Consider the following 10,760-nt stretch of genomic DNA (forward strand, 5'->3'; position numbering starts at 1 on the left):
TTCGTCCTGTAGCTCATCGCTTCCCCTCTCTTCCTCCCCTCAGTGCCGCTGTCCGCGTCGGAGTTGTCCCTGACGGAAGTGAGAGACAAAGTTCCTCCTCTAAGGAGGCTGGACCCGGGCCTGATGCCGCTCCCCGACACGGCCACCGGGTTGGAGTGGTCCAGCCTGGTTAAAGCCGCAAAAGCCTTTGAAGGTGAGACAAGTACTTTTTTTTATCACATTATAAACACAAACTTCAATGCGTTGAATTTAAAGTGGAATGCAAATGACACGTAGCTTTCAATTTTTCACATGAAAGCCGATTTAGCACTTTAAATCGGATGTTAAACTTGTTTGTACTTTGGGCTATAATAAAATTATGAATGTCATGAAGGGCCAGTTGTGCTAGATTGTATTCATGGAACCCAATAACAAAATACTAAATGTTCACATCGATTAGTTCCTTAAGGTTTCCACGATTGTTTTTATAATCACAGATTTTGTTGAAATATTTGCAAAAAAATTTTTGCAATATTTGTGCTTGTATGCAACAGTAAATGTGACTTTTTGTTACTCCCCACATCAACCATGATGTATAACTTGACACCAGATAAGGTTGAATCAGGGGTGTCGTAAAATTACATACTGCCACCCACAGGTGGGAGTTGGCATTACTTAAACCCTGTGTTTTGTGTTTTGTCTTAATTGAAGCTGAAAAGCTTCAATTAAGTCATGGTTATAATTTCACATGGAAAAATGTGGGGATGTTTTCCAAGATCACAGAATTGTGAAAAGCCAGAGGGACTCATCACTCGCAGAGCAAGAAGAGTCTGGAGTTAGTGGGCCACTTAAAAAAACAAGGTAGCCCCTTAAGTTGGGCATATATGAGCTGTCAAGGTAAAGGTCAGAAAGGACGTACAACACATCGTACATTAAATTTAAAAAAAAATATCCCAGCAGCTTTGTTCAATCATTACCTGAAAATGGAAAGAGGTATAGCAGGAGTTGAATCCTACCAAGACACCATCTCTTTCTAAACCGACATGCAGAAAAGAAAGGAGACCAAGAGAGTCGTCGTAACTCTGCAGTTTGATTTCACTCCTTCACCTCACGGTAGTGCAGTTATGTTGGTCCAACACTTATGCTAATGAATTACATGAAAGTTAAATAAGTGTGACTAATTTTGGAAGCCTCTGTGAAACAAAACTCTTGGGGAAAAGAAGAGGTCTAGGCACTCATCGTTGTCTCTGCTTCCCAATCCCTGTTCCTTTTCGTGGTCTGTCTGCTCTCCCTTGAGAGCCGCAAAGCAAACCAACAACTGGCAGACACTTGATCCTTCCCTGCTGTCAGCTCCACCTGTGACCATCACTGCGCCTCCTCTCTCTGTAAAAACCAAAGGAGTCTTCGACGCAGCTTTCTGCTGCCGCTCTCAACGATCCTTATCATTTCATTTGTTCTTTTTTTGTCTTTCTTGGTGTGTTTTATTTTTATTCTGTGTCACAATGGGAGATCTTTGTGATGTTTGTCTGTGAAAAATGTTGTATAAATAGATTCCTCTCTCTCATCGCAGCACAAAGAGCCGTCTCCCTGTTCTCACTGAACGAGCCGCAGCTTGGAGGTCCGGAAGCGAGACAGACCGCCAGTCCGGTTCAGTTCAACACTCCTCAGACGCCGCGGACCACGCCGACTTTCAGCGGGTGGGTCTCCTCTCCCTCTGGTAGAATCACCTCTATTAGTGCTGCCACCTGGTGGTAGTTTGCTTTATTGCCTTGGCTCTCATTTGGAAATGCTGCATCTTGGAAACAACTTCAGCTTCTCGCGCTTCGAAAGAACTAAAGATGAAAACCTCTTTAGGAAATTCAGTCCAATAGGAGAACCTTTGATTTGCTAGTGATGTGACAGTAACACTTGCTGCGTGTGCTTCCAGAGATGAGGTGCCCAACGACCTGTCGGGTCGGCTCTTCCAGCTCGAGGTGATGCTAAAACAGCTGAACAATGATCTGGAGAAGGTAAGACTCCATGAGGAGACAAATAGACGCAAATACAGAGCAATCGTGGAAGAAAACCTGTTAAAGCTGCAGAAGGCCTGAGACTGATGTTGGAGGGATGGTCCAGTCAAAGTCCAACCTTAAACCCTGTTGCAGATATGTGGCAAATTGTGAAAGCTTGACTTGAGATATTTTTGCAACGTCGTGTGGGTAAAAATGAACCCTGCGTAGCCGCTTGCAGCCGTTTCTACAAAGTACTGGCTCAGGAGTGTTGCAAACAAATTTTGAACATACCAAAAATGAGTGACTTTCCCTCCCCGATCCAAAGATCCACTGCCTTCTCTTGGGTTGCCAGCCGGAGCGTCATTTCTTTGTTGCTTCTCTTTCCCAGGAGAAGCAGGATAAAGTCGTCCTGCTGGCAGAGATGGCGAACCTGAGAGAAAACAACCAGCGGCTGCAGGAGGAGAGCCTGACAGCCAGCGAGCAGCTGCGCAAGTTCAACGTGCTCTTCACCAACCTCCAGACCGGAAGTGACCGTGAGACTCAGCCTGTGACGCAGGACGCCAGCTCCCAACGGGAGTGACGGACCGGAACCAGACGGGGTGGGGGGCATATTTAGCTACCCAGTGGGACTGCCTTAAACCAGATGCCGTGAGAACAGACCACCTGGACTTGTAAACAAGCAGCTCTCCCGGAGAGTCTGCACCTGTGTGTACTCTGAGCCCGTTTATTTTTCTAACCTGAAGTGAAAACATCTCATTGGACTTGTGATGCTACTATGCCGGAGGAGCAAGCAGGAGAAGACTGTTTTAGAGAACACTACGTCACCTGGAGAGGCCTAATACTGTTTCTGCAACAAATCAGCCAAAAAAAAAAAATAATAATTAATCGAAACTGCATCTCCCAGAATGCACTACACATTGTGGAAGCTCTACAGGTATGATTATACAGACGCCTGTGTGGTACGATTCTCATCATCAACATCACACTAATAAACTAAATAGAGAGGTGTGAGTGTGTGTGGGTGTGTGTGTGTGTGTGCGCGTGTGCGTGTGTGTGTGTGTGTGAAAAGCGACAAACAGACTTGTTTACTGTAATATAAACCGTTCAGGCTCTGTTCTCCGTTAACGAGGATGTACTGTGGCTCTCAGACGTGAACCGAAGCCCCGTCGTCGTTCTGACCTGCGATGATGTCATGGAACTAAACTCAGTGAAACAATAACACCGTATCTTCTCGGTTTGACTCCCTGCTTTAGCAGAACCTGAACATCTCTGATCCAGAACCTCTGGATCTTTGTTTTAACCTCAGTTACTACAGTGTGTCTCTTAAAGAACAGCCATGACATTTTGAGTGTTATGCTTTCATTTGGAGACCCGATCTACAGCGATGAAACAACAAGATTAGGTTGTCATTTTATAAATAAGATAAGTTGACTATAAATTATTTCACTTTTAGTTCTATTTTAAAGGGGGAGGTGTTATGTAAAATTAACTTTTTGTTTAACTTTATCATCATGTTATTCCCTCAACAAAAACGTACCCGAAGTGTTGCTTTGATTCTTTCGTGCTTGTTCTGTAAAACCTTGAATCTCAGATGGCAGCTGTTCAGGGTGTCTGTAAACGCTTGGTTTGTCAAAGCTCCGCCCATGTCCACGTAGCTCCGCCCATGTTCACATAGCTCCGCCCGTTTCCACAAAGCTCCTCCTCGGAGCTGCACTCACGAGCCGAGCTTCAGCCTCCTAAGAACGGCATAACGAGGAGCATTGCTGTGATGACGTGCTGAAGGCGGGGTGTTAAGAAGAGTAGTAGCTTCTTAAAGAGACAGTGGCCCAATAACAGCAGAGTGGCCCAGTTATTATTGGGCCACTCTGCTGTACTACAATATGAGCCTGGAAGACGCATAATGCCTCCCTTTAAATTTTCAAGCCAGTAAATGTCGAGTCCGACTGAAAAACTGACGACTGTTTTTTTTTTTTAAGGTAAATCCTTCTCAGGAGAAAAAATGAGCCTAATCCCTCAAAATGTCAACCTGTCCCTTTAATTTGTCAACATGAAGCTCCGTCGCCCTGGACATGTACTGGCAGGAAGCATCGACTGCACGTAAAAATTCACTGAACGACGCTGTGTGAGCGTGTGAACAGGTTCCTCTCAGTAAACTAAGATATCGTCAAAAAGTTCATTCATTTCAGTGATCTCATTTAAAAAGCGACATATTTTATTCCTGATAGATTTCATGGACGCACCGTGAAGCTAATTAAAAAAAAATAAATCTAAGTCTGTCTCAGAGGATTCAAAAATAATTTTAAAATGACTAAAGCAATTTTCATTTCAGAACGTTTTCTCCTGGCTACAGTCATCGACTGCAGGATGCTGGAGTATTCAAGCATAGAAATGGAAAGTAAAGTGGAAGAAAAAAGTGTGGAAGACAAACATGTCTGAGTTTCACTTTTTGAAATTGAACAATATTCTAATTTACTGAGAGGCCTCCTTTGTGTGTGTGACCCCCGCCCCATAAGCTAAAATGAACCCAAATAAACAAAAACACTCTGTACACCCTCTATACAGCCTTCCTAATATTGTCTACTATAGCTATTTTCCTACAGAAGAGTGTGTTTTTAGGATCCCTGGTACTTTATGGACAATATATCCCAGCAGAGGATAAATCAGAGATATTTCTGATGAAAACGTCTCTGTACTTCTTTACTGAATTCTCCAACCCTCTCAGGTTCTTTGATGCTGTTCAGCGCTGCATCTCCACCATCAGAGACGATGTGCTGCTGTTTATGCTGTGTTCGGCGCCCCTTTAATATTTCTGGGTTGAAGGACTTTTTAAAAGACGCCGTCGGAGCCGACCGGTCTGGAAAACAGCTCTGTTTTGTTTGCATATAATCTACAAATGCAAGCGGAAATGCGAACTTGTTCATCAGCAGCTTACTAATCGTTCTCCGTGAGACGACAAAGTGCAAAGGCTGTGATAGTTCAGTAAGCTTCACGTCAAACGCGACTTGAAATGAGACGAAAGGTTTTCCTTCTGCTCGTTTTGTCGAAGTGCAGCTTCAGCTCTGATGTCGCCGACCGTCTGAGGTCCATCGCTTTGACCAATCAGACGGCAGCCACTTTGGCCCTCACGTCCCCTCACGGTCACAGTGAAGGACACCATCCTGTAGAAAACGTCTTTTTGTTGTTCACTCAGCTTTGTGGGCGTTGCCCTAACTTTAGTCTTAATTTCCTGTTTGCTTTTGTAAAACGGTTGCAGTTTCTTATTTTCTCTCTCTCTATATACATATATATTAACAAATATAAATCATGCTATGAATCATTTTTAAGCTATTTAAAGCGTACACAACTCCCCCTCCCATGTCGAACAAGGCAGTGACTTATTATTACTGGTAATTTTGTTTTAATGTTAAATATTTTTTGTAATTTATTTTTTAACCCGTTGGCCACTGTTGCAGAACAGTGAGGAGAAGATACTGTGTTTTAAACGTGCTGTTTTACCTCTGATTTCTGTTCATAGCTGATTTGTTTGATGCCTCTGCGCATCAGGGGTTCCTTCAGCCGAAACAAAAGCCTTCTGGATTTCTTTGTAATAACTTGTAAATTGTAAATTATGTTTTCATTATTTTATAAAAAAAAAATTAAACTATATGAACACGTGTTGTCTTTTTTCTTAAGATATTGTTTTATTCCGTATTGAAAGTGTCGGTGTTGAGTTCAAGTTGAGTGTATTTTAATATTTAAAATGATAATCTGATTTCTAATTTAAATCTTTTTTTTTTTTTTTGTATAATTTGATGCAGAAATTTTATTGATAAAACTAGAGAACCACAGCCAGACCAAGAAAACTAATGGCTGCTGGAGAAATTTACACACTAAAGCAACTTCATTTTAGATATTTAATGCGAACTGGAAAATATTTTCTATACATTTCTCTATACTTGCCTAACCTGGTAAAGAAAAAGAAAAAAAGCCTCTCGTCTCCCGTTTTGGCCGGGAAACTGCGGCACTTTTACTGCTCTTTAAGATGACAAAAGAAAGAAAACCGTTAAATTTTTTTTATTTAATAAAAATAAAAAAAATCCCTCTAGGTGACAGATCAAGTATGATCTTTGCAGCGTTTCCAACATCAGGAAACGCATTCTAGTCCCAGCAGGTTTGTTTCCAGACGGCCGCTCTAAGAGCCGCACATCAGGCACTCGTCTCTGTTCTCCAGAGAGCAAACCATGGCTGCCTTGTTCCTCTCCTTCATCTCCTGCTCCGAGGCCTTGCTCTGCTGCACCTCCTTCAGCTTCTCCTTGTTCAGGGTGAACTGGATGGGGTTGGCGGCGGGCTTCGTCCTCAGGTAGTACATGCCCGTCTTCAAACCCTGTGAAGAAATAAACACCGTCAGTTCAGCCTTCCTATTCCTGCTGAGAGCAGGTACTTATGAACGATTTGTCAGTTTGTTTCTTCATCAGTTGAGCTTAATAAAGTTATTTCTGATTTGCTAAGTGCGAGAACAGCAGAGCGACATCAACTGCTTAAGGACCAGTCCTGGTTTCTGACACCAAGGAATTTGCACAGATTTCTGTTTCAGTTTTTGCCGACATTTTGGATCTTCTTCCTTCTTCTGGACGTTTGGCCCATTTCTCCTGACAGAACTGGAGAAATCTGGTCAGGTTTAAAGGGTCATTGACCTCAAGTTTCATTTGAAACCCAGAGACGTGATAATCACAAGGAATGAAAACTTAAATTCATTATTCTCACTTTTAAATAACTTTTTCCCTAATAGAGGAAGCTTTCAATCTGATTCAATGTTAAACAGTGAAAACAAACATAAGTTCTGTAAATTTATAACATCTGGTTTTCAGAGTGACATCTCTCTGGCCTCAGTGGGAGGCGAGACTCGCCTGCTTCCAGCCGAAGAAGTGCATGCTGGTCAGTTTTCCGTAGTTTGGCTCAGCGATGTGGATGTTCAGCGACTGGCTCTGGTCGATGAAGGCTCCACGGTCTGCCGCCATCTTCAGCACCGTCTTCTGGGAGATTTCCCAAACGGTTTTATACAGCTGCTTCAGGTCGTCCGGGATGTCGCCGATGTCCTGTCGAAATCAAACGGCAATCTTTATTAGCGGAACCGAAGCCGAGGAGGGTTCACGCCACGGCGAGCCGACCGTCACCTGAACGGATCCGTTGTGTGCGATCAGCTTGTTCTTCATCTCCTCGTTCCACAGGCCGCGCTCCGTCAGGTCCTTGAGGAGGTGAGGGTTGACGATCTGGAACTCTCCGGACAGCACCCTGCGGGTGTAGATGTTGCTGGTGTACGCCTCGATGGACTCGTTGTTGCCCAGGATCTGGGCGGTGGACGCCGTGGGCATGGGCGCCAGCAGCAGGCTGTTCCTCACGCCGTGCTTGGCGATCTTCTCCTTCAGCAGCTTCCAGTCCCACAGGTCGGTCGGCGTCTTCTCCCACATGTCGTACTGGAGGACGCCCTTGCTGACGGGCGAGCCCTCGTACGTCTCGTAGGGGCCGAGCTCCGCGGCGAGCTCGCAGCTGGCCTCCACGGCGGCGTGGTAGATGGTCTCGAAGATCTGGACGTTGAGCAGCTGAGCTTCGGGGCTTTCGAACGGGTGCCGCATCAGGATGAAGGCGTCGGCCAGACCCTGGACGCCGATCCCGATCGGCCTGTGGCGCTTGTTGGAAGTCTCGGCTTCGGGAACCGGGTAGTAGTTGATGTCGATGATCTTGTTGAGGTTTTTCACGATTACCTTGGTGACGGAGGCCAGCTTCTTGAAGTCGAAAGTCCGCTCCGGCGTGACGTACATGTTGAGGGCGATGGAGGCCAGGTTGCAGACGGCCACCTCGTCCTTGCTGGTGTACTCCACCACCTCCGTGCAGAGGTTGCTGCATTTGATGGTGCCCAGGTTCTGCTGGTTGCTCTTCCGGTTGCAAGCGTCCTTGTAGAGCATGTAGGGCGTCCCGGTTTCGGTCTGGGACTCGATGATGGCGTACCAGAGCTGCTGCGCCTTCACCACCCTCTTAACCCTCCCTTCCTTCTCATATTTGGTGTAGAGCTTCTCGAACTCCTCTCCCCAGCACTCGTCCAGCCCAGGACACTCGCTGGGACACATCAAGGACCAGTCCTGGTTGCTCTCCACTCTCTTCATGAACAGGTCAGGGATCCACAAGGCGTAGAAAAGGTCTCTGGCTCTCTGCTCCTCCTTTCCCGTGTTCTTCTTCAGCTCCAGGAAGTCGAACACGTCGAAGTGCCACGGCTCCAGGTACATGGCGAAGGCCCCGGGTCTCTTGTTGCCGCCCTGGTCGACGTAGCGAGCGGTGTTGTTGTAAACTCTCAGCATCGGCACCAACCCGTTGGAGTTGCCGTTGGTGCCGGCGATGTAGCTTCCCGTGGATCGGATGCAGCTCACCGCCACGCCGATCCCGCCGGCGGACTTGGAAATGAGCGCGCACTGCTTCAGGGTGTCGTAGATGCCTTCGATGCTGTCGTCCTTCATGGCGAGCAGGAAGCAACTGGACAGCTGCGGCCGGTTGGTGCCGGCGTTGAAGAGGGTCGGCGAGGCGTGGGTGAACCACTTCTCCGACAGGAGGTTGTAGGTCTCGATGGCGGCGTCGATGTCTCGCCCGTGGATCCCGACCGACACCCTCATGAGCATGTGCTGCGGCCGCTCGGCCACCTTCCCGTTGATCTTCAGCAGGTAGGAGCGCTCCAGAGTCTTGAAGCCAAAGAAGTTGTAGGAGAAATCCCTGTCGTAAATGATGGAGGAATTGAGGCGGTCCTTGTTTTCCATGACGATGTCGAGCGTCTGCTTGGAGATCATGGGAGAGTGGCGTTTGTTCAGAGGGTTGACGTAGGCGAACAGGTCTTCCATCACCTCGCTGAACACCTTCTTGGTCTCTTTATGCAGGTTGGACACGGCGATCCTCGCGGCCAGGATGGCGTAGTCGGGGTGTTTGGTCGTCAGGGTGGCCGCGATCTCCGCCGCCAGTGTGTCCAGCTCCACGGTGGTGACGCCGCTGTACAAGCCCTGTATCACCTTCATGGTGATCTGAGCCGGGTCCACAAAGTCCGGGTTCAGGCCGTAGCAAAGCTTCTGGATGCGGGAGGTGATTTTATCAAACATGACGCGCTCCTGGCGCCCATCTGGGGAGAAAAAACAAACAAACACCCGAGAACCGGGGACAGTTTTCTGTTAAATCAAGAACACAAAAAACATCGTTGAGATTCTGAATTTATACAACATACAAAGACCACACATGACTGAACACCAATTAGTAATAACTGACCATCACATCAATCCAGGTTCTGTCGACAGTAACTTCCTGTTATGGATGAATGGTTCGTCTCCACGGTTGCCCTGTTTAACTGTTATTCTCCTGGCTATTATAAATCTGCTACACCCAGTTTATCTGTCAGAGCCCAAATTAACACAGTAATTAAAATACCATCAATCATTTACCCAATCAGAATAACTTGCCATCGCATGTTAGGCCTAGTAACTCATCCATATAAAAGGGATTGTAAAACAAAATCATAAACCATGTAGTTTAGTGTCTGAAAAAGTTTAAAACATAAAAACACAGCATATTTTTCCCAGATTTATTTCAGTAAATTGTGAAGAATCATCCTAGGATGCGTTTTTACATCTGAAAATAAACCTACAGCAGTCAAACCCCTTCTGAACTATTTAAAACCTTTACCATAACAGCAGAGGGCTTTAAAACCTAAAAGGTTTGTCTGAACCCAGCAGATCCAGGCCAGTCATGTTTTTGGACCTTCTTGCTGCAAGGCGGCATTGCTGCCTCCCAGCTGCGCCACTCAATGGACAATTAACCTTCATTTTTGGCGCCATTTGTAACAAAAGGCTCATTTCTGGCCATGTAAACAAACCCAACAGAGCTCAAACTACTTATCGAGGTGTGCTTGTTGGGTAAACGTTCAGACTGTCTGTTAGTTTGCCTCCTACACTAAAGTTTACTGCTAAGTTTAGCATGCTAGCTGGCTAGCTCCGACAAATCAAAATCCCTGGAAATATAACTGTTACTGTTAAACCTCCTAATCAAGGAGATGCCGACATTAGAGTCGCTGTCGTTCCTTGATCTCATGAACAGCTGATGGCCGAAGCAGCAGAGCGACCAGAGGTCGAGCTGCTCAGCTAGCAACACTCACCTCGTTTGATCACGAACATCATGATGAAAGGCGATGTTTCCCGTCTCCTGGGTCAGCGACAGACACAACCAGAACCTCTTTCTCGGTGAGCAGGAAGACGTGGGACCCCCCTCGACTCGGCAGAACACAACCGCGAAAGTTCCCGCTAACGCAGCTTTTTGCAAGGACCGCGTAGGTCAGGACTTTGGACGAATCGGCGGCGGGAAGGGACGTGACGTCGAACCGCGAACCAATCGCAGATCTTCTTCACGGAAGAAGGGGTTCTTCACGCGCGGGAATGTTACGTGTTTGGTTCTTCCATTCTTCACGAACAAGAATATGGAGAAAAAGCAAAAGCACCTCGTTACCACAGATTTATAAAACATGTCCGGAAATGGAAATGAAAACAGTTAAGTAAATAAAGTGATGTCACAACCACATAAGGCAGTTGAGATTTTATGTTTTGGAAGTGGTACAACTTTTGTATTTTATCTTTTTTTTTTTTTTTTTAGAATTTAAATTTTTTTAATACTAATAATTTCCGCTTATTTATACAGTTTCATTTTGCAACAAAATATCAGGACATTTTGCATGACAGGCCAATTCAGTTAATATCCATTTTAAAAATAATACATAACCAAAGCAATAAT

General features: G+C 45.8%; 2 protein-coding genes across 3 annotated transcripts in view; one reads left to right on the top strand and one right to left on the bottom strand.

Moving 5' to 3' along the window:
- sipa1l3 (signal-induced proliferation-associated 1 like 3) overlaps positions 1 to 5,615 on the top strand; it is a 79,060-nt gene extending 73,445 nt beyond the window's left edge. For both annotated transcript variants that reach the window (XM_055045726.1, XM_055045727.1), the window contains exons 21-24: positions 44 to 193; positions 1,550 to 1,676; positions 1,907 to 1,988; positions 2,359 to 5,615. In XM_055045726.1, the coding sequence (XP_054901701.1) occupies positions 44 to 193; positions 1,550 to 1,676; positions 1,907 to 1,988; positions 2,359 to 2,550 (551 nt within the window). In that variant the 3' untranslated portion in view covers positions 2,551 to 5,615. The remainder of the gene's footprint in view (positions 1 to 43; positions 194 to 1,549; positions 1,677 to 1,906; positions 1,989 to 2,358) is intronic.
- Positions 5,616 to 6,007: 392 nt separating this feature from the next.
- Positions 6,008 to 10,347, bottom strand: LOC129369968 (ribonucleoside-diphosphate reductase large subunit). Its single transcript, XM_055045675.1, has 4 exons — positions 10,132 to 10,347; positions 7,124 to 9,105; positions 6,857 to 7,045; positions 6,008 to 6,333 (listed from the first exon to the last, which is right to left on the bottom strand). Exons 1-4 carry the CDS (start codon positions 10,151 to 10,153, stop codon positions 6,142 to 6,144), a joined length of 2,385 nt encoding a protein of 794 aa, XP_054901650.1. The 5' UTR covers positions 10,154 to 10,347; the 3' UTR covers positions 6,008 to 6,141.
- Positions 10,348 to 10,760: the final 413 nt, after the last annotated feature.

This window comes from Poeciliopsis prolifica, unplaced genomic scaffold (assembly GCF_027474105.1).
Source record: "Poeciliopsis prolifica strain line A6 unplaced genomic scaffold, Auburn_PproV2 SCAFFOLD022, whole genome shotgun sequence".
NCBI lineage: Eukaryota > Metazoa > Chordata > Actinopteri > Cyprinodontiformes > Poeciliidae > Poeciliopsis > Poeciliopsis prolifica.

Bases quoted from the DNA above. Each gene is read 5' to 3' on its own strand.
- LOC129369968 (XM_055045675.1), bottom strand. From the start codon at position 10,153: ATGATGTTCGTGATCAAACGAG. The intron at 9,106-10,131 runs GTGAGTGTTGCT...TTTTCTCCCCAG, and splicing joins GATGTTCGTGATCAAACGAG to ATGGGCGCCAGGAGCGCGTC. The intron at 7,046-7,123 runs GTGACGGTCGGC...TGATTTCGACAG, and splicing joins CACACAACGGATCCGTTCAG to GACATCGGCGACATCCCGGA.